The sequence below is a fragment of the Panthera onca genome, chromosome E1 (assembly GCF_046562875.1).
Source record: "Panthera onca isolate mPanOnc1 chromosome E1, mPanOnc1 haplotype 2, whole genome shotgun sequence".
Classification (NCBI taxonomy): Eukaryota; Metazoa; Chordata; class Mammalia; order Carnivora; family Felidae; genus Panthera; species Panthera onca.
This window is the reverse complement of record NC_138352.1, coordinates 46,367,844-46,389,718: the sequence shown is the minus strand read 5'-3', so window position 1 is coordinate 46,389,718 and position 21,875 is coordinate 46,367,844. Positions and strand designations below refer to the sequence as shown.

Genomic DNA, 21,875 nt, shown 5'->3' with positions numbered 1-21,875 from the left:
CAACAGAGCCAAAGGGCATCAGAGTGCTGGCCAGAGCCCCTCTTAGGAGCTGACTGGTGGGGGTGGGGTGTAGCCCGCCCAGCTTGGCTCCCCTGGGACCTTGATGTCGAATGAGGGGGTTAGGTCAGGAAAGGCCTTTCTACCTCAGATGGTCTGTGGTTCTAGTATAAAAATCCCAAACGAAATCCAACTAGCTCTGTTGTCTGCGTTTTGTTATGGAAAATGGTCGTAATAAACAATGACCATAACAACAACTGGGCCATCATCACATGAGACCCCAGATGATTTGGGAAGCAGCTTGGAGCGACGGGAAAATGCCTGGGTTTGTGGTCCAAAGCTTTAAAGTGTCTTCAAAACAACCATAGTTAAGTAATGACTGATAATAAGCACAACCCATATAGGTTTGCAATAAAAAACCGGACTTTTCTATTTCTTTACTCCAGTCTCTCCTCTCACCCCCATCAATCCTGTCAGTGAGGAATTATTATCCCAAATTTAGGACAGGGAGATTAAGAATCTGATCATCCAAGGCTCCACATATTCCACTTTCCCATGACCCACAGTGAATCTGGTACAGTTTTGGTGTTGAGTGTATTCCATTGTGTCCTAATCCTATGAAAATTAATGGGAACGTGTTAATTGGGCATCAATTCATACTTAACATTAATCTGCGTATTTGATGAACCACAACTTTATGTTGCCCCTCATGCCATATTAAGTCAATTTATTGTAATAATTTAAAACAATAAGGATAATTGTATCCTTATTGTTTTCAAGACCTCATAAATTGAATCCAGCTTGAATCTGGCCAGCCTGGAATCTGCTGGAGAAGTGTGTGATGCCTTTGGGAAGCTGCAGGCATCGTCTTTTTGGGGTTTTCGGGGCGGGAAGGGATGAAACGAATAGTTATTAAGCACCTACTGTGTACCAGGACCCGTGCGACACCACGTTGCTACCAAGGTGGTAGCTAGGGGGTGTGTGTCTGAAGCCTTCTGCTACCCTTAGCTACCTCCCCAGATGGTGGGGGTCTTGGGCTATTTCAACCACATACGGCATAGAGACAGTGAAAATATATAACGAACCATTTGGAGACGGGTTTCCTGAAAATAACCACCCTTCCCAGCCATCCCAAAGATGCCTCAAAACGATTTCTCACTATATACAAAAATTTGCTTTGAACCCCAATCATTTGACCTTGACCCCTATAAACCTATTTTATTATATTTTTTAAACTCCGTATGATTAACGCGGAAACCCCTCCTTCGGCACTTTCTCACCACTGGAATCGCGTCAGTTTCTCAAAGTTCCAAAATAACCTTTCCCCGGCACGGATTCGTACCTCTGCCGGGGAAGGGCGGGGAGCGGCGCAAGACGTGCCGGTGTGGAGCGAGAGCCAGAGAGAACTTCCAGCGCGAAAGGAAAATAAAACTTGTGGCTGGTGTTTGTGCGGGAGGGTCTCCGCAATCCTGAAGCTGCCCGATCCTGGGGGGTTTCCGGGGCCCGCCGAGGAGCGCCAGGGTTCGGGTTTGATCCCGACGTCCTTGACCTAAATTTCTGCGCGGTGGCTGGAAAAAGGGCGCAGAGCCGGCCGGGCGGCTGGTGCCATCCCCGGATCCCGGTGGCTGGGGCGGCGAACTTGAATGAAGAGGCCGAACTGGAGGGGGTGGGGGGCGTCTCCTCCCATGCCCGAGCGAGGAGTGGCGGCGAGTTCCCCGCGCCTCCCCCTCCCCCGATCCACCCGCCCCCCGCAGCCCATGTGATCCCGGGAAGTCGGGGTGCGCTCCCCCTCGCCCGGCGCCCTGCCCGGCTGGAGGCGGGGCCGCCTCCGGCCGCGGGGTTCGCGCACCGCCCCCGTGGGTCCGGCCGCGGGGGACCGAGTGTGCGCGCGCGGGCAGGCGGGGGCCGCACCGGGGTGCGTGACGTCACCGGCATTGGTTACACGACGTTCTAGAACTCCGCCCCACGTGCGCCGGGGAGGAGGGGGAGGAGGAGGAGGAGGAGATGGGGGTGGGGAGGAGGAGGGGGAGAGGTGGGGATGGGCCGGGGGGGCGGGGACGGGGGGGGTGTGCGAGCAGCGGGGCTGAGCTAAGCCGAGCCCACGTGTGACGGCTCTCGCCGCTGCCCCGGCTCCGCCGCTCGCTGAGAGATTCGGAGGAGCCCGGGCGGGGGGGAGGAGGAGGGGGAGGAGGGAGCGGGAGATCTCGGGGCTCGGAGCCGGCCGCCGCTCCGCTCGGATCGCTGTGGGGCTCGGTTTTTTGGGGGTGGGGGGGCGGGGGGGCTCAGATATGGAGGCAAATGGGAGCCAAGGCACCTCGGGCAGCGCCAACGACTCCCAGCACGACCCCGGGTAAGTTTCCAGCCGCTGCCCACCGCGCCGCCTCGGGCTCGCTCTCCTTGCAGCGGCGGGGACGGCGGTGCGCGGAGCCGGGCATCTCCCGCGCCCCCCCTCCCCTCCCGCGCGCCCCCCCCGTGGAAGTTACACACCTTTGGATTGCATTTCGCCGTCACCTTCTCCCCCACCCCACCTCCCGGCTCTCGCTCGCTCGCTCCCCCCCGCTTTCCTTTTAGCTTTTGTAAGTTACACGTCAAAATGGCCGATCTGACATCGGTGCTCACTTCTGTTATGTTTTCTCCCTCTAGTAAAATGTTTATCGGTGGACTGAGCTGGCAGACCTCACCAGGTAAGGGAGGGAGGGGGGGACGTCTGGGTCCCCCCCTTCTTGGCTTCTTTATTGCTCTTTGTTATCCCGGTGTAAGAGCCCCCCCCCCCCCGCCATTGGCTCCCCACTTCTCCTGTGCAAGGTTATTTTTTTAAATAGCAAATCCTTTCCGAGCCCTCTACGCGACCTCTGTTGCCGAATTTCCCCCGCGTGTGCAAAAAATGCAAAAACAAAACAGAATAACAACAGAAAACTACTTTTGGTTTTTGTCCTTGATCAAAATTTGCATTGCTTTTTTTTTCCACACCTTCTCTCCCCCCCCCCCCCCATCTCTCTCTTTCTCTCTCTACAGATAGCCTTAGAGACTATTTTAGCAAATTTGGAGAAATTAGAGAATGTATGGTCATGAGAGATCCCACTACGAAACGCTCCAGGTAAACCATTCCCTTCTGGATTTTGTCTTTATTTTAGAACAAAGTTTAAGTGTTATTTTTGGAGGTGTCTTCGGAAGTAGCTAAGCGGATTTAGAATGGGGCTCAGGCATGTGGCTGGTTTCGAACGTCGCTCTATTCCACCCCCGCCCCCGCCCCCATAACCCCAAAGGTTATTGTTAATTGGGGTTGAACTCTGGATACAGAGATGTCCATCTCTCCGCTTTAAGTCATTTTCCCGTCGCTTCTTTTTTCTCCTGTTTAAGATGACGTTCAGCTTCATTCACTTTCTACATAGTTTTTTTTTTTTTTTTTTAATGTATGCTTTCCCCACACTCCCAGCTCCCCAAACTCTTAAGCCCCTTTTAGAAAGCTGGATGAATCTCTTCCGAGTGCCGAGTGCCGGGTTTTCTTGGGAATAAAACAAAGCGTTAAGAAGGGAAGGGGAGGAGGAGAGAAAACTGAGGTGGCGAAAGAGTGGAGACACCAGCATTTTCCAAGTTACCTCCACCCGCCCTGCCCCCGTTCCACTTCCCCCATTAACCTTGATGTGTTTTCTTGCGGGGTGGAGGGGAATTGGGGGAGGGCTGTGGGAAGTGGGGGTCCGAGGGGGCAACTTTTGCTCTCCATTCTGCATTAGGGCTCACTCCTTGTTGCTTTCAATGGTGTCACATTTTCTTGTTTGTTTTTCTCCCTCTTTGTCTCATTTCAGAGGCTTCGGTTTCGTCACGTTCGCAGACCCAGCAAGTGTAGATAAAGTATTAGGTCAGCCCCACCATGAGTTAGATTCCAAGACGGTAGGTTGCTTTCTGTCGTCGTCGTTGTTGTTGTTTGCCCCTGCTCGGGACCGATCTGGGCATTGACAGCCCCATTTAAAGGGACAGTGCTTTCTTTTGCTTCTGTGCTGAGAACTGGGTACTTATAAGCAGGGCTTGCGAGTTGGCTCTAAAGTTTGCTGCAATGGCTGGGCTTGGGGTTTTCTTTTTAGAGCCTGTCCCACTGCAGCTCCAGATGCTCCGGAGCGAAGGCTTGGGGGAGGGGTGGGCTTGGGGAGAGGCTATCTATCGGGGCCCAGGGACCCTGCAGAGAAACTACACCACAGAGCAAAGGCAACTTTTCTTTGTCAGCCGAGCATAGCACGCGTTACCAACTGTGGCTGTGGGAACTGGCTTTTAGAAGGCACAGCCCGCTCCGTGGCCAGCCGAGAGGGACCGGGGACGGGAAGACGGCGAGGGGGCGCTAATCACAGATTCAGGCAACAGGTTCCTCTTGGGGCACTTCGGATTTGGAATGTGGTTTGAGGAGGAGAGACCTCACAGAGCCAAGCTGGGCGTCCAGCGGGTGACTCCAGATGGAGTGAAATCTAAGACTGATAAGGCCTGGGGTTTCCAAGTGATTTGTTTTTGCTTCCTCCCCCCCCCCCCCCCCCCCAGATCCTTTATTTTGAACGTGGATACTTTTATAGCATTAGAAGGTTTCAGAGTCCAGTGTTGAGAGGGGAAAAGTCTCTCGGTAGAGATTAGAAGAGGAAGGGAAGAAAGATACTAGTATATAGCAGTAAATATAATGCAGGGGGGAGCTCGTGGTGTTCTATTTAGACCCCTGTGTTGGCTTTGTGGCTCTCCCCTTTCCCTTTACCTCTATTAGAATTTCCCCACAGTTTTTATACATCTGCCAAAGCAGGGTCCCTGAGGTGACACTGGGATGCAGTGCTGGGCCGCTTGGGACCACTCTTCTCTGTGGTGGGTAGTGGGGCAAGGCAAGGGGTCAAGTTCTAGTCCCAGCTGCCCTTTATGAACTTGGGCAAGTTTTTCCCTGCCCCAGGGCCTCAGTTTCCTTTTCTGTTAAATACAGGAGTGGAACAGGGTGATCTTTGAAGTCCCTTTTGGCTTTTACATTGAGGGGAAATGGAAAAAAAAAAAGAAAAAGAAAAAGAAAAGAAACGTGGCCACCTTTGGTGCAAGTGAATTTATTTGCAAATTTACCCTCTTTCTCTGATCAGAGGTCCCTACCCCCAAAGACAGGACCCCCACACATTTTAAGTTGCTTTATTAATTGTGCTGGACTTGTCATAACTTGCAGCCCAGCCTTTTTGTGCTTTTAGATAATTTAATTTTAGGGACAGTCATTTGTAGGGTGATAATGAGTGTCTGAAGAAATTTTTTTTTTTCCTCCTTAACTTCTTGGCTAGACGTTTCAAAAAGCTAGCAGAATTAAAGAGGAAAATATTTGAAGGCAAATTCAGGAATTTATTATTCACTCCCTCTCCCTACCCCGGGTAAGAGAAATAGTATTTGGTTTCTATGGTGGTTGGTGGGTCATAGCCCTCAGTATCAGGTGCAAAGCCTGTGGTTTTCCCTCCCTAATTGTTTGTGGATATGTTTTGGTCACTATTCTTTAGTATAACCTAGATTTTGACTTTGTTTCAACGTTCAGTGCAGGAGGCAGAAGCGGTTGGTTTATTGACATGGAAACGAGGATCTTGTTTACGTTACCTTAAAAGCTTTGTTTAGGTAACGGCCATTCACATCCAAAATAGTACCCTAGTCTTTTCCTAGAGGATTTGTAGCTACAGTAAGTAGAGCTGTACCTAACTAACTAATGTTTTAATTTTTGGTAGTTTTTTTGTTTTTGTTTTTGTTGTTCGTTAAAAAAAAAAAAAAAGAAAATAGTTGACAGGGATGTGCAAAAGGTTGGGATTTGCCATACCTGTCTTGACCTGTGCCCTCCTTGAGAGATTTCAGAGTGCCTACTTTGCACACTGAAGACCTCGAACTTGCCCGGTGGTATAGCATGCTGTTTTCACAACACACGATATGGGCATTCTGAATTGGCTTTGGTTTTTGTAATTCTAGATATTTCTTGAGTGTTTCACTTTCTTCGCTGTTCCCTATTCCCCCAGCTTCGGGTCTCTCTCCCAACACGTCCCTCACCTTTTTCTGCACAAACAAGGTGACTTCTTACTGCAATTTTGTGCTGGTCGGCCAAAAAAAAACCCCAAAAACCCAGTAGTTTGGGGGAGTGTTTATAAAAAGACGGATCTGTCTTAATGTTTGGTCAACAGAATGGAAAATCCACACCTGTTGTATTTCTCTTGTAGACAGCTCTAGTCAGTGCTGAATACACCTGTAGATGCGGTAATGTTAATCTTGATGAAAGGGTAGTTTCCTAGATCAGAGACTTTTGTCTGTTTTAGTTTTTGAAAAGTAATCTCTCATTTCTCAGGTGATGTTTAAAAGTAAAAAAACATGCTGTGGATTTTTGTTAGGTCTGTAAACTACCTTCATAAAAGTAGTAAATCTTTGTATGTCTTAACTGCTGGGATGTCCTAAGGGATATAAGTCTGGGAGCAAGAACTATCTGGTGTGCCTTCCCCCTTCTCTGTGCTTTTCCCCAAAGCATTATTCCAACCCCCTCAATGACAGAACTGAAAACAAGGTTCAGGTTTACATTTTAAAAGGGGCAAATTGTACTATGAAAGCCAGAGCCTCTAAATAAACTTGTAGCAATATTCTGTGTTGAGTTTTACCCAAAGATTTGTGATATTTAGAAATCTAATGAAAACCAGTAATGGGGAATTTTTTAATTCTTTCCCTCCCCATAGTTTCTATCCAACAACTCCCCCCACCTGGAATCAGCCTATTAGATTTCAAGTGTTTCCGTGGGAATTGTTTTGAGTTTTAAAGCCATTCCTTGATTGAGAATCATGGGTTCTGCATTTGATCTGGGGTAGAGAATGTTTTTCCATTCCGATTGGGGTTGGGGTAAGAGGAATATCCTGATCGATACACTAGATTCTAACTTCTTTTTTTCAGTCATTTTTTTTTACCCTCTCCCCATGATGGCCTTCCTTACTTTTGTAATTTGAGGTTGGTTGCTCATAGAGTCTTACCCCGTGTGGTTTTTAAAATCCAGGTGGTTTTAGCTCATGTATTTTTTTTTATCTTATTATTATTATTTCTTAAGAACGAATAGTTTTTGACACCTGCTTTCCCTCGAGGTCTAATACAGAATGAGCTATCTTTTTGGTCAACTCAGGTAACCATGCTTTTGCCAACACGAATGAATGGACTCAAGTCGAGCATCGTGTTGGATCTCTTTGGAGAGTTTTTGGATGTTGATGATTTAAAAGAATTTTGGGAATCTCCTTTCCCACCTGCCTTGTTTAGTTATCACCCGGGAGAAGATGTACTATCCAGTTACCTACTGCTGAAACTTACGTTTAATTTTTCAGGTTATAATTTTTTTTTCAACAATGATGTTCCCATCTCTTCTCCCGTGGCTGGGAGATGCAAATTAGATGAAAGTAACCATTCAATGTCCAGTGCCTGTGGAAGACCAGCGTTTGCTTAAATAAGAGCATGTGGGATCTAATTTATTAGGAGCATCACACATTGAAATACGTGGTAGGGCATTTAGAAAGGCTAGCTTTGTTTGTTACATTGTGGGAGGGATGAGTAAAGTTTGGATCAAAGCTTAAGGAACTTTTGAGTGGCCTGAGACGGTTACTAAAAGCTGGGTTATAAGCCTGAGAAATGAGTGATTAATAATTAGGTGATTAATCATAATTTTTTTTCCCTGTCTCCCAATACTGGAACTGACTCTCACTTTTCCCTTTTTATTCCCCCAGATCGACCCCAAAGTTGCATTTCCTCGTCGGGCGCAACCCAAGGTAAGTGGGAGAATCAGTAGTAGGATTTTAGCGCTCAGAGATGGTCGCCAAGGATTTCAGATTTCAGAGTACTGGCAATGAAGCATTGAAACCTGGTGCCCTCAGTTCCTTCAGGGTACCAGCCTGTGGCTGTGAGAGTCCAGGCCCGGGCAAGGAGCTCTCCGCCAGATAACCGTGTGCGTCTGCAATCTAGCCGTCCCGAGGTGGGTTCTGAGCATCCAACAGGGGGCAGGGCCAACCCTGATCCTTCGTGGGAGGACAGAGCTCCATCTGTTGCAATATTTATGCGAACCCTCTATTTATTTTTTGAGCATTGCCAAGATCATATCAGGAAAACTTGGACATTTGCTTGTGAGTCTTTTTTGGAGGGTTCTTCTTTTGAGGACTTGCAACGTGGAGTTTATGGAGAGGAGTAGAATTTGAGTAAACAGCTTGTCTTTTCTTGGAAACAACTTCGTAGACCCACGAAGCCCTAAATCTGACAGAGGAGGCAGTGGATGTTCTGGTTTCAGGTGGGAGGGATCACTCAGGGCCCACTGGACACCAACAGTGCTACTCTTTCTGCGAGTGCCAGGGCCTGGGGGACAAGTCCTGAGGACGGAACCTTGGAGAAGTGGTACTACAGGATTTGCTTCAGGGATCGAGATAGGCCTTCACTTTTTCACAAGTGTGTGGTTTCCACGGGGCTCGCCAGCTCTGGCTTTGAGAACAGAGCTGAGCTGCATGGAACCCGAGGTGAAATGTACAGGCTTATGTGTTACAATTGCACGTTTTAATTATACTTTTTTCTTCCCTGTATAATTTCAGGAGAGACTTTTTCTGTATCTTGTGGCCTTGGCATTCTTCTAGGGAGAGGGTAACTGGCAAAACTTCTTGATTCTAGGTCACAAAGGGAAAGGGCTGTGGCTTTTGAAAATTCAGTTTATTTCTTCAAGCATAGTCTCCCAGAAGTGCAAGCTTTTCATTGTGTCAAGGGAGGGATGAAGAACTTTAATGAAGAAAAAGTTAGCATTTGTGGATGAGATTTTGAGAATTTCAGGTTTAGACCTTGCCATGTGATCCTTCCTTCCTTTTTCTTCCTTCCTTTTTTTTTCCATATAATTTTTCTTTTCCTTTCTTGTCTTTCGAAGGAAACGCAAATCTCTTAAGTAAATATGGCAAAATACTTTCTTAAGACGTTTTTTTCCTAATAAGTAAGCAAAGAATAGCAATTACTGAACCAAAGAGGTTAGATTTTTTTTCCGTACAGAGCACAAACTTTGGAACTGTTACCTGTTTAAAGGTTGCTTTTCAAACTGTATGCAATCCTTGACATTTCAGAGGCTTCCAGAACTAGCAGGATTTCTTGGGTTTGGAAGAATTACTGTTTCTTCCATAAGTGTGAATCTTCAAATTTCCAGGTTAGTCATTTGATCAGCCAGAACTAGGATCAGATTACCCTAGAGGGAAACTGGAAAAATCCCTGACTTGGTCAAACCATGGGTTTGACCTGTTTTCTCTTCCCTGTTGTTTCCCCGCCCCTCACCCCCTGCCACTTTTTTTTTTTTTTTTTTTTTTTTTTTAACCAAGAAGGCTATATTTCAATTTAACATACTCTGGCATTTGGCTTTTCAGCGAGGCATTCAACTTGAAAACGAGACAGACTATTTCTCGAACTTGTCAAGGTGTGCACCTTTCCCCGCCCCCAACCTGGAGTCTGGGATGTTTTAGGCGGATTGTCAGACTTTTGGATGTGAGCAAACATTATACCAGGTGGGGGAAGACATCTTTCCATGGCGTTCTAGGGATTGCATAACAATACCTTGCTTTTTATGACACAGTTTACAAAGGACTTTCCTGTCCGTCATCTCCATCTGAATCCCCAGGTCCCGAGACACGGAGCAAACCACCTTCCCCAGTCTGTTTGCTCCTCTGTATAATAGCAGTGATGGGAGTAGCTCCCTTAGCAGGTTTTGTGAGGAATAAAAGAGGACACACACAGGGTGTGTGGCACAGGGTGAGGACCTCCTAACTCCTCATCTCCACCACTCCTGTTGTTTTTGTCGGTTTAATTGTCATTCTTACTGTTTTCAGACTCAACAGCTGGGGTTCGGATCCTGGCCATGCCGCTCATTAGCTGTGTGAATCTGGGCAAATCATTTGGTTTCTTGGAACCTCATGTACCCCATCTCATCAAGTTTTTGCGTGGATTAAATAAGTTAATAAAGGTCAGGTGCTTCCAGAAAGGAAGACCTGGAATGTGGTGGTAATACTGTATGTGTTACCTGCTGTTTTGACTCTTAGCTCTGTTAGGCTGTCACCCCAGTCCCCACGAGAGGCCTCGTAATAATGCTGGTGTCATCTGAATTTATGTGCCAGGTACTGTTGTAGGGACAGTGTGTATGCGAACTCACTTCGTCTTCACCCATGTCCTGTGAGGGTGGGTATTAGTGTTATGTCCGATTTGTAGATGAGGAAACTGAGGCACACGTGGGTTGAGAAGCGGTGTATAGGCAACCTAGCCCCTTGCCCAGTGTGCGATCCTGTGTGCTGCGGGGCGTGGAGGGCATCTAGGAGTATCACCTGTCCCTTACGGCAGAGGAGGCAGCTCAGAGAGGTCATTGGGCTTCGAGGGGCACGACAGCCAGCGCGCCCTTTGAAGTTCCCTGGTTGGGTGATTCACCCAGCCCTTGTGATGTCATCCCATTGTGTGACTCTGTCTGGCAGTGTGTCTCCATCCGACCCCCGAGGGCATCCTTTCACACGGTTCTGGGGTTGCTCAACTCCAGGGGAGCGGCTGGGGATTTGGCAAAAGAGGCCTGTGCTGGTTGGGAGTTGGGGCAGGGTGGGGAGAAAGTGCCTTCCTTGTCAACGGTTATTTTCCGATAGAATTTGAGCCCAACCATGGGGATTTCAGACCGAAGTTAGTGTTGGAGAAGCCAAAACCCGGCTGGCAGGAGTATAGAACTTTAAGTCAAGCCTTATTTAGTTTTTGTTTATCCCCCTTCAATAAAACTTCTGTGTGTATGTGTTAGGGTCCCAGTGTGAGGTGAACTGTGCCCCCCCCCCCCCCCCCGCCATCCCCCGTCGAGGGCTGGGCGAGGAGCTTGTAAATGATACGTCAGCCAGCGTTTCAGTTAACATGCATTTCTCTGCTTTCTGGCTGTCCCTTTTTGCTAGCACCCGCCAGAGAAATAGTCGTGGAGGTGTTAAAACAAGACGAGTGGAAAGAAACTGTAACTTAATACGAAAGAAAATCCGTGGCAGTGAAGAACAGATTTCACATTAGTACTGTCATAATATTCTTTAATGTATCATATAAATAAAAATCCGTTTTGACCAGAATTTTAATGAGCGACCCGAAGGAAGGGTTTTGAATCCTGCAGTTCATTATCCCCCCTTTGCGACGTAAATGCTCACATCTCAAGTGAAGTATAATGGGGCTTTATTAACTAGTCGAGGGGCGACTCTTTGGAGACTAGTGGCCGTTAATTAGTGAAGTACATTTTGATCAGAAAACGATAGGTCCGTTCTGTATCTTCCTATTTCTCTGGATGATTATTTCATTTTGTAAAAAATGGAAGAGGTTCCTCCTCTCTGTCTTTTAAAAAATTAAAATGGTCGTGCTGTTCTAAAAAGATGACTTAATTTAAAGCCGTTGGAGAAACGGGGCTGATTGGGATCAATCATGTCATATCATTTTGTCAGTCCCTTTGGGCAGAAGCGTTGGCTGCCTGGAAGACTTTTGCTCAAGCCTGTGGGTTCTTTTTCTCGTGCGGAAAAACCAGGAGGCTGCCGAACATCTTCTGGCCTGAGTGAGTCTGGGCATAACTCCCCGTCTGCCCTGATTCTCCTTGTGTGGAATAAAGCATTCTCCACTCCCCGCCGAGTTGCCATTTACCGTCTTAGGTTTTAGAGGCCAGAACCTTATCTGTTGATCAACGGAGATCTCATTTCTTCATCCTCTTTCCAGTTGCCTTCAGTCGCAGCTGGGTGACCGGTGGGCACATCACATGAGCCCCTCCAGGCCTCAGTTTCCTCCTCTTTAAAACAGGGGTGTAGTGCCCAGCGTGGAGTGATTTTCAGCGTGTATGCAGAGTTCTTTGCTGGGAGCCTGATGCAAAGTAGTGCCCGCAATCGTCCGCTGGTATCAGTGTTATAGAATTATTTACTATTGTTTTTAAGTAATCTCTACGCCCAACGTGGGCCTGGAATTCACGACCCCGAGATCAAGACCGAGCCAGCCAGGCGCCCTGTTATAGAATTATTTGTGCAGAAGAAGGAAAGTTAGAATAATGGAAAATGACCTAAGAAAAATCCTGATTGGAATGTAAGCCCCCTGCCGGCAGGGAGCTGTTGATGGTTGACATGGCAAAACTTAAATGCTCGAGATGAATCCAGCCTGCCTTTTTCACAGCGGAGGCAGCTGACGTCCAGGGAAGTCAGGTCGGCTGCTCCAGGTCACACAGCTAAATTGTGGCAAGGTTGAGCCAAGGCCGGGCTTTCCTGCTCCCGTCTCATCCGCTGATGAGGCTCCAGGGCCTGGAAGGTTCTCTGTTAAGCATCCGTCCGTCCAGATGGGTGCAGCACAGCGCGAACGTCTTAGCCACGCACCTCCTGTTCTGGGGCAGTGGTTTCTTGGCAGCTTCTCAAGGGCGGGCGAGGGGTGAGTTTTCAGCAGCTGGCCTTCCCCTGCTGCTGTGGGTCGGGTCGTTCTAGCGTCCTGCCATCTTGGACGATCTGCAGCTGTCACCTCACTGGCCACCGTTAACTGGCCTGCCGGTGGGTTTCTGGCTCCCGGCAGGGACGTGGTGGTGCGTCTGCAGCCTTGTCCATGGCCGCAAGGACCCTGGGGGATTAGTGGCTTAGCTGCTTTCTCGTCGGGGAGCGTGGCTCCTTCCTGTGTTCAGTCAGCAGCAGGTGTCAGCTCAAGAGGAGGGGCACTTCGTCCTCCAAATGTCCTTTCCCGAGAATTTTGCCTTTCGTTTGCATGCTTTCGTTTCAGTGTTAAGGTCAGTCTGCCGGGAAGCTGGAGCTCATGTGTTCTGTGTCACGTTTTTGGCAGGCAGGTGAGAACCCTCTGCCCCCAAGAACAGAAGAAGAGGGGGGCACTGTCTGAGGAACCAGCTGACCCTCGTGGGTGCCCCTTGAGATGACATATCCATCTTCTTGTCCTTTTGTGTTTTTAAACCTGAATGTTCTCTGGCCGAAAGTCCCAAGAACGCAAAAGGGAGATGCAGTTCACCTCCTCTGATCTCATGTTCGATCTGATGTGTTCATCGAACAAGGGCTTGCTTAAGTGTGTTTAATTGCTGACTCTGTGCACCCACTTTGGGGGGATTCAGGAAACCCTCAATGCCCACCGAACAAAGTCTGAACTTCTTAGCCTGGTGGTACATGCCCTTCAAGATCTGTACGGCGGGGGGATGGGGGGCGGTCTTCTTCCAGGTTCCTTCTCTTCTACCGGTCCCCCTTCTCTGAATAGCTACCCTTTGGTGTATCCCCACCCGAACCGCCCTTTCTTCTCCCTCCTGTGCGAAACAGACCTCTCTTTCAAAGCCCGATTTGAGTTACCTTTCCACGGAGCTGTTTCTGCTCTCTCTTCCATGTGATATTTCTTTCTCTGGATTTCCATAGCGCCTTATCTTCTCTTTTGGTTAGGGCAAGCTACGGTAATAATCACAGTAAAATAAGTGAGCAAAAAATAGGCAATAATAAGTTAGCAGAGACTCACGGATGCGTTCATTAGGCACTGTGCTGGGCACGTGTTCGTTTATTTATTCACCATACATTACCGAGCACCTGTTATGTGCCAGAGAATGTGTGCGTTTCGGGGGATAGTGTGGAGAACAAGACCAAAAAGTCCCTGCCCTCATGGGGCTTTCACTCTAGTGGGGCAGATTAGTAGAGAGCAGGTGGACAGAAACGTAACACGCAGGAGTGGGGGGTGGGGTGGGGACAGACTGTATCTTGAGTGCATTTAGCGGCCACTCTCAGTCCTCGGCAGTTACCAAGTTTTCTGCTCGGCACCGGGGACTACATTAGGCGCTTTGTTCTGAGTTTCACGGTTATTTAAGTGTGTGCCTTATTGCTTCCACTATTGGACAGTGAACTCAAAGGGCACAAGTAGCTTTTAGTAATTGCAAAAAAACAAACCTCAGCGTTGATTGTTGCTCCTTGGCATAGTGTCCGTCTCCGTCCAGGTGGAATGAATGCAGAACGCAAAGGTGACACGGCTCTCGTCTTCAAGGGTCTTAGGTCCCGGGTGGGAGGAGGGGTGCTACCCCGTGGTACAGGACAGGGTGTGGGAAGCACAGCAGAGAGGCGGGCATGGTCTCCAGAGGAAGGAAGAGCTAAGATCGCTTCTCGGAGGAGGTGGTCTTTGCCCTAGATCCTGAGGAGCAGGAAGGAGGGAAGAATGGCAGGCATGCAGTTCTTGGTACGGGGGGGCTCGGAGAGGTCGGTGTGCCTCCAAGGGTGTGTGGTGCACACGCCCGGCACTGGGGATTCAGGCCTGGAGACGAGCCGGGGCCGGGCTGGGTTGCCTCGCATGCCAGGCAGGGCAGACAAGAGTGCTTCCTTTGGCATGCGCTCGCTGGGGAGCCTGTTTTGCGCGTGCAGGATCCCGGGGATGCTCTGTACGACGTTCTGAGCTTTTGGGGGTCAGTATAGAAGCCGGGGTCGCTAGTGGGACGGTGGCTGATGCGGTTTCATGGGGATCTTCCCACCCCGGACTTGTGCCTTCAGCGTCATTCGTACTGCGTTCTCTCTGGCTGCAGGCCCTTCTTCAGGAGCGATGTTCTTGGCAGTTGCCACGCCCACTCTTTGGGGTGTGTGGCAACTGGAAGGAGTGCCGTCATTCTCCTGTTTCCATCGTCTCCCTTCCTCTCCCCTTTATGTGCTGAACAGGGGGCCATGATCTAGACAAAATCCCAGGGGTTTTCTACTCTGGCCTCGTCCGAGCCGTGATCTTGACCTTACTGTGCATAGACAATGAGATGGCATCTCTCGGGATGGAAGTCGCAGATTGTCTGTATGTCACTGGGGTGTGGGCCCTGTGGCTCTGAGCAGCCTCACCTGTGACTTCCTAGGTCTGCTCGGGGTCACCTTTCACTCAGAGTGGCTGCCTGGTGTGAAGAACGTGAGATTTTGGAGTCGTGTGACCTGTGCCTCTTGTGATGTGAGAGCTGTGAGCAAGGGTGGTCTTGGGACCGAGCACCCCGTGGTACATTGTAGAAGCAGCCTTGGGGCAGGACTCCCACTGGGCCCCACATACATGACCGCGTTATCTCTATTCTCTCTCTCTTTCAAGGGTAGATAGCATCAAGCTCCCAACGATCTGGAAAGTTTCTCAAGGGTGTGTGTCTGCCTGCTGTACTTTTTTATTTTATCTGAGACCTTGAATAATAATAATAATAAAAAAAATCCCAACTCAAAATAAGGGCTGTTACTTACATTGTGAGTCAGTATGTTCAAGGCATTATATTAAGCCTCTGTGTAATTAATCTCCTTTAATTTAATCCTGACGACAGTCCTTTGCAGTAGTGGGTATTCTCTCCACTTGACAGACTGGTAAACTGAGACCCAGGCAGGGCGAGTGGCTTTCCTAGTGCCACAATACTAGTAAGGGTCGATCACTGTTGGCCTTTGGACCACCGTCTGTCCAGGTTCCAAGTCCTTGCTCTCTCTCTCTTTTTTTAATTAAAAAAAAAAAAATGTTTTTAATGTTTATTTTTGAGAGAGAAAGAGAGACAGAGCACGAGCAGGGAAAGGGCAGCGAGAGAGGGAGACACGGAATCCAAAGCAGGCTCCAGGCTCCGAGCTGTCAGCACAGAGCTCGACGCGGGGCTTGAACTCGCAAACCACGAGATCATGACGTGAGCCGAAGTCAGATGCTTAACCGACTGAGCCCCCCAGGCGCCCCCAGGTCCTTGATCTCTTAACCGCTAAGCCCTGCCGCATCCAGCACGAGCGGGTAGATTTTAGGTTCTCGTGCTTTGCCTGACTGCTTGTAAAGTGCTCAGGCTGAGGAACAGATTTCGTGGCGTCTGGCCGATGAAGTCAGGTTCATCGATGGCAGTCAGGTTCGTGTCTACTGCTTGTTTTCTACACACCTCGTCAGCACAGCTGAATGCCACTGACGAGCTAAGGAGTGTGGTGTGTGCCTCCATTTCTTCATCCGTAAAACAGTCGGGGGGCGGGGGGGAGTCGACAGTACCTACATCCTAGGTTCGTTTAGGAGATTAAATGGGTTCATGCGTACGAAGGGCCTAGGATGGTATCTGTACATGGGGCACCCAGCGTGAGCATCGGTCATCTGTTCCTGTTTCCCAAGATGGCCCTGGCTGGATCATAGGAGGACCTTATGCAGCAGCTTGTGGGTACCGTCGTCGTGTCTGGGGGTGACGGATAGCACAGCACGTTGAGAGTCAGGGAACTGCGTGTCCAGTGGCTTGGTCTGCTCCTGGGGGTGCTCGCTCTCGAAGGGGAGATAGCAACCATCCTTCCTCTTGGGGTTGCCCGGTGGGCATTGGGAATGCGTTTCCTTTTCTGTGTCTGATGCCTGTGTTTTTGCTGCCTTTGAGAGCGAAGTCCTGGGGAGCAGCTGGGGGACAGCTCAGACACCGCTGTGTGAGAGGTCTCTCCGTGAGCCTTCTCTCTCCCAGGCCTGGTCTTTATCTGCCTGGGGGTAGTTCCACCAATGACTGATCTGAAAGCATCACATTCATTTATTTGTCACTGACTGTGACAGGCAAGTTAATGCTAATGGATTCTTTTTTTAGCCTGTTGTCTGGGATGAGTTTCTCCCAAATGTCCTGAAATCTAAGGCATTAGGGGAATGTGTAACTTTTATGGCAAGGGAGGATTTAAAAGATAAATAGGGTTTTGTGTGCAAGGGTCTTAAATTTAGGTTAGGGGCGAGAGCAGCCAAGGAGGGGATGTTGGGCCAGCCCAGACTCTTCTTTTTAAGAAATCCATTCGGAGCTCTAAATTGCTGTTTCTGTTTCAATTATGTGACAATTTCAAGGGTTTAGAAAAATCTAATAAAATGGTCTTGATGATGCATTCTGGGGAGAGAGTGCTTTAGAAGATCCAAGAGAATAAATTCCTTGGGGTCAAGAGATTCTCTCAGGCCTTCTTTCGTCTGGGTTTTTACATTTTTATTGTTTTGAAGGGCAGAAAACGGTGTTAGAATGTATTCAGGGCTTCATCCATATCCTCCACCGAAATGAATTATTCTCTTTGGGCAATTGCAGGTAGACGGGCCACAGCAATCACTAGCTCTTTTTTTCTTTTCTTTTTTCCCTCTTCTTCTTCTTCTTTTTTTTTTTTAAAAGCTGGCATGTTGTAAATGACTTTCAGAGCGTGGTTTGTGTGTGTAGTGATTTTGAATAAAGCACCACAGAGAAAAACTTGGAGGAGTGGGACGAGTGAGCAGAGAGGCCTTCTGGAAGTTTTTCTTTTTCTCCTCTCCAGTCAAAGCTTTTGATAGTTTCCCGAGGAACAGAAGTTTACAATGGAAGCCGGCTTTGGGCTGCCTGCGGGAACGGAGTGTAGCAAAATGTGATGCTGAGTGACATTAATGAGGTGACCGCTCTGGTGGGAGGGAGGCAAGGAACCAGCAAAGCTGCAGTTCCCATGACTTGCTCTCGGCTGAGTGTGTCCCCTTCTGCATGCCTGCGTGGGCGCCTGTGTGTGTGTGTGTGCACGCACGCACCGTGTTTCCCAGGGCCTTCCGATGGAAGTTGTAACACCAGACCCCGCTCGGCCTGCTGCAGTATTCTCCCTCCTAGAGAGGCCACGTGTGGCGGCTTCTCCTTTTCCACCCACTGCAAAGTAAAGTTTGAAACCTGGAAGCATTTTGTTTTATCTTCCGGGTCCCTGCGGGAGCCTGGGCGGGTGGCGCTGGAGGTGGTCGCCACAGCCCTGGGCGCTGCTGGAACACTGAAGCCAAGAGTTTGAAAGGTCAACATTCTCATCCCCGAAATGGGTCCTAGGGAACCAGGAGGAGAAAACCTGTTCACTTGTATTTTTTTTCTTCTCCCCCCCCTTTTTTTTATGTTTATATATATTTGAGAGAGAGAGAAAGAGAGGGAGAGAGACAGAGACAGAGCATGAGTGGGGGAGGGGCAGAGAGAGGGAGACACAGAATCCGAAGCAGGCTCCGGGCTCGGAGATGTCAGCACAGATCCCAGCGCGGGGCTTGAACCCACAAACAGTGAGATCATGACCTGAGCCAAAGTTGGACGCTCAACCGACTGAGCCACCCAGGCGCCCCGTCTCCCTCCTTTTTTTTCAAGCCCTGGCCATCGTGATAACATTTCATATTGATGGTATAAATGGAACGTCACAACTGCTGCTTTTAAGTATTTTAGTGCCTTGGAGTGTATTCTGTATTTCCACGTTGTTCTTGTGCAAGAATTTCCAGTTGCCCAGGAAGAGCAGGAACATCTCAGGTAGATTACCTGGCGAGGAGGTGAGATCCCAGGGTGTCACAGCCTCATCCAGTGGGGCCTTGGGGTTCTTGGTGCCTTGTCTGCCCTTTCCAGGAGTGAAGCTGGCATCTTCCGTCTCATGCCTCAGCCCAGCAGCGGAGGGAGCATTCGGAGTATCCTGCACAGTACTGGGCAGGTGTTTGAAAACTGCTGGGAGATCCTAAGCCAAAAAACCCGATGGGGCCCGGAGTGGGGAGGGGTGGGGGGAAACTGTGTATTTATTGATGCTCGCCTGGTTTCTTTCTTTTATCCCTTCAACTCCATTCCCTCTGGGATGTCTCTCAGGTGGGTCGCTTTTGTAGCTGAGGGCAAACAAACAAACAGAAAATGTTTAAACCCAGGCACATAACCCTTCATCAAAACCAGTGAGCTAGGTTCACTTTCCCTTGCACCCGGGGAGAGAGGATCGAATCAGGGGCGCTTGAGCCCAGGAAAAAAATTGGGCTGTGAATCTCCACAAGACTGCTCCGTGCGTATGTTTCCTCTTCTGTTTTCAAAACGGATAATTGGTTTTAGTAAGAACTTCTGACTTGATTAGGGGACCCTTAGGAAATTAAAGTGTGTTTGAATTTCACAAGTATAATTTTAATTATACAAATTTTGCGTTTTCCACGAGGGAGCTAGGTTCAGAACTTGTTTTCCTATACTAACAGGGGTAGTAAAGCTGATTATGGCAGAATGCCTCACTTAAATCGCTTTGAAAATAAAAATCCACGGGTCGGATCGTTGTTTTTCCCTGCAGTACACGACGTTCGGGTTAACGTCCACACATGTTCCTGTATCCTTGTTAAAAGTGATTTTTCACTGGATCCACGCAAGTGTAGAAGTGAGTGACATAGTGTGGGGGGGGGGGTACCTCATTATGAATTTTTCTGCTGCACTTGCTGAAAGAATTCAATTAAAGTTCTTTCGAGCTCAAGTCCTGCCTGGGCAGCTTGTGTTTGGCACACTGCCACGTTAGCATGTCGTGATTGCCTTTATCACCCATCGCCCTGTTTGCTCAGAGCCTGTGCGTTTGCAGTGTTAGCTCTTCTCGCTGCCCCTCTTCAGCATGACCCCAGTGGATGAGAGCAGAAGCCACCGCGGGAGTGGCCCCTGAGCTCCTCCCTGAGCTGCCCAGAGATGATGCAGAGAGGGTGAGCAGACCCCCTGAGCATCCAGGAGAAGGGCTGATTGTGTTAATGGGCAATGACCGTTTCTCGGGGCTATCCAGACCGTTTCTCGGGGCTATCCCCAGGCAGCAGAGAAGTGCTTTGTAGGCTAGAACTCAAGCATCCTCAGACGTCTCCCCTGCCTGTGCAGGGGCTTTAAAAGGTGCCTGGAGACCGGCTCCTCGGGCTTTCTGGGCCCTTGTCTCAGATGTCGGCAGGAGAGCTTGAGTAGAACAGTTGTTCACGGAAGAGAAATCGTGGCAGCAGCTTGTGAATGAGGTGGTGCCATCCAGGTCTCCAGATGCAGACCTGGTCCCACCCCATGCCCCACCCCACATTTACTCATCGACATTTTTATTCTTAACTGCTTTCTGTTGAAGTGCTGTAGCTTAGGGTGTAAGAGCCTGGACTCTGGGAGCAGGCTGAGTTTGAGTCCGTGCTCTGCCACCAACCAGCTGTGTGAGCTTGAGCAAGGTGTCTAAATGCTCCATGCCTTAGTTTTGTTGTCTGTGAAATGGACCCAATAATAGTCTCTCCTTCGTGGAATGCTCTAAGGATTCCATGAGTTGACGTATAAAGTGCCGGTGTCTGGCACATAGTAGGCGCTTTGGGTGTGTGAGTTACGGTATCGTGAGGAAGAACCTGGCAAAATGCGGACTGTGCTTGCTTGATAGTTGGGGAATTGTTGTTCAGCACTACAGTGCTCCTGCCTGACGTATCTGTTCCCTAAGCAGTTGAGAAATACAAAAGAGCGCGTATATACATGTGTGGACGTGTGTGTGTGAATAGATATGATTGGGTGGGATCGCGGTGTAATTCGGATTCAAACACGGGTCTTTGCTGTAACAAATGAGGCATGTAGGTTGGTAGGCACGTGGCCCTGGCGCTCAGGCCTCTGGTTGGAATTTGGTGCTGCCACTCACCCTGTGACCTTGGGAAGGTGTCTAAACTTTCCTGAGCTTCCATTCTGTACCTAAAAAATGGGGATAATAGAGTCGTGGGATGAAATGAGACACTGTAAATCGGGCACCTCGTGTATGGTTGATGCTTACAATGTGTCAGTTCCTTCCTCTATAAGGGCAGGGGCTTTTTTCTTTTTCTTTTCTTTTTCTCTTTCTTTTTCTCTTTCTTCTTTTTCCTTTTCCTTTTCCTTTTCTTTTTCTTCTTTTTCTCTTTCTTTTCCTTTCCTTTCCTTTCCTTTCCTTTCCTTTCCTTTCCTTTCCTTTCCTTTCCTGTGTGTGTGTGCGTGCGCGTGTGCATTTTGGGGGTATCTTGAAAAATGGGAAAGATATAAAGTATACCTCTCTTGCTGGAGATTGTGGAGTTATGGGATGAGTCCTTAGAAGGCTGAGTAGAGAAAAGCTAGCCAGGAGAGGGGGTGCTCTTATCTTCAGTCTACAGGCAAACGGGCTGTTTTAGGGGCTTCATTTCACAAAAGCCAAATTTTCAATGATTTTATTTGGTCAGCAACCTTAGATGGTTTCCGCAAGCCTCTGAAGGTAAGTTTGTTTGTTCCTTTGACACTTGGTAACCAGAAGCACAGGGCTGGATGGTTGAAGAGGTTTGGGGGATGCTCAGATTTCCGGCTGTGACTGAGGACAGTGGGAGGGAGGGAGAACCTCGGGCTGGAGGAAGGTGTCTTTTCACAGAACCTTTTACTTGGGGACACAGCCCAGTAGGTTTTGCTCTACAAACATGTGGGTACAAGAGCCCCAGGAAATTCGTCCAGTGCCCAGCCATCGGCCTGGAGAAGCCTGACCCTCCGGTTGTGCCATCAGGGCTCAAGTCATCAGGGAAAGCCCCCAGATGACTTAGGAGCATCTATGTGTCCAGATCTCTGGGCCCATTTCCAGATTAGCTCCCTTCACCTCATGCCCATCAGGTGGAATTTTCCAGATGTTGTCAGGAACGAGGAGCAAGATGATGATTATGAGTTGATGCTGGGCAGGGGCTGGGGTGTGTGCGAGAGGATGGAAGGAGGTGGGTGGCCGGGAGGAGGGGAAGAGTGGTAGATTACATTGACTAATTATAGGGAAAAAGCCATATTTGCTGCTCCATTAAGTGATCGCTAGGCTATGAAGCAGTTTATTGTAATTAATGCAGAAACAGCAAATAAGTGTTAAGTTTGGAGCAGAGGGTCTCCAGGCGCCTCTGCCCCCTTCGCTCCTTTGCGCCCACTGCCCCCCTTCATTATCCTTGGAGGGGAATAGTCTCGGGGACACCCTCATCCGAAGGACTGAGATGGCGACTTTGACCAGTTTTCTGCTGCCTTGTTTTGTGAAACAAGGAGGATGTCTTGCCTGACTCCTTCGGAATCGTCTGTAGGGGTTTTTGTGTTTTCTGAGGATGGAGAAGGAGGGACAGACCCATGCCGTCATTGCTATTCTTGCCACTCTCGTTTTAATTTCAGCTCACGAAAGTGGCGGGTTACACATCCAAGTCCGTCGAGTTACGGGCCGTGTGGAGTTGTGATTGCTTTCCTTGAT

The 21,875-nt window shown here is 49.0% G+C and overlaps 1 protein-coding gene across 8 annotated transcripts in view; it reads left to right on the top strand.

Annotated features, from left to right (window-relative positions):
- Positions 1–2,167: 2,167 nt before the first annotated feature.
- MSI2 (musashi RNA binding protein 2) overlaps positions 2,168–21,875 on the top strand; it is a 390,574-nt gene continuing 370,866 nt past the window's right edge. For 2 of the 8 annotated variants that reach the window (XM_060646506.3, XM_078437351.2), the window contains exons 1-5: positions 2,182–2,347; positions 2,641–2,681; positions 3,013–3,094; positions 3,804–3,888; positions 7,722–7,763. In XM_060646506.3, coding sequence (XP_060502489.2) covers positions 2,286–2,347; positions 2,641–2,681; positions 3,013–3,094; positions 3,804–3,888; positions 7,722–7,763 — 312 coding nt within the window. In that variant the 5' untranslated portion in view covers positions 2,182–2,285. Of the gene's footprint in view, positions 2,348–2,640; positions 2,682–3,012; positions 3,095–3,803; positions 3,889–7,721; positions 7,764–21,875 lie in introns of all 8 variants that reach the window. The other 6 variants (XM_078437348.2, XM_078437347.2, XM_078437349.2 and 3 more) reach the window with 6 other exon arrangements.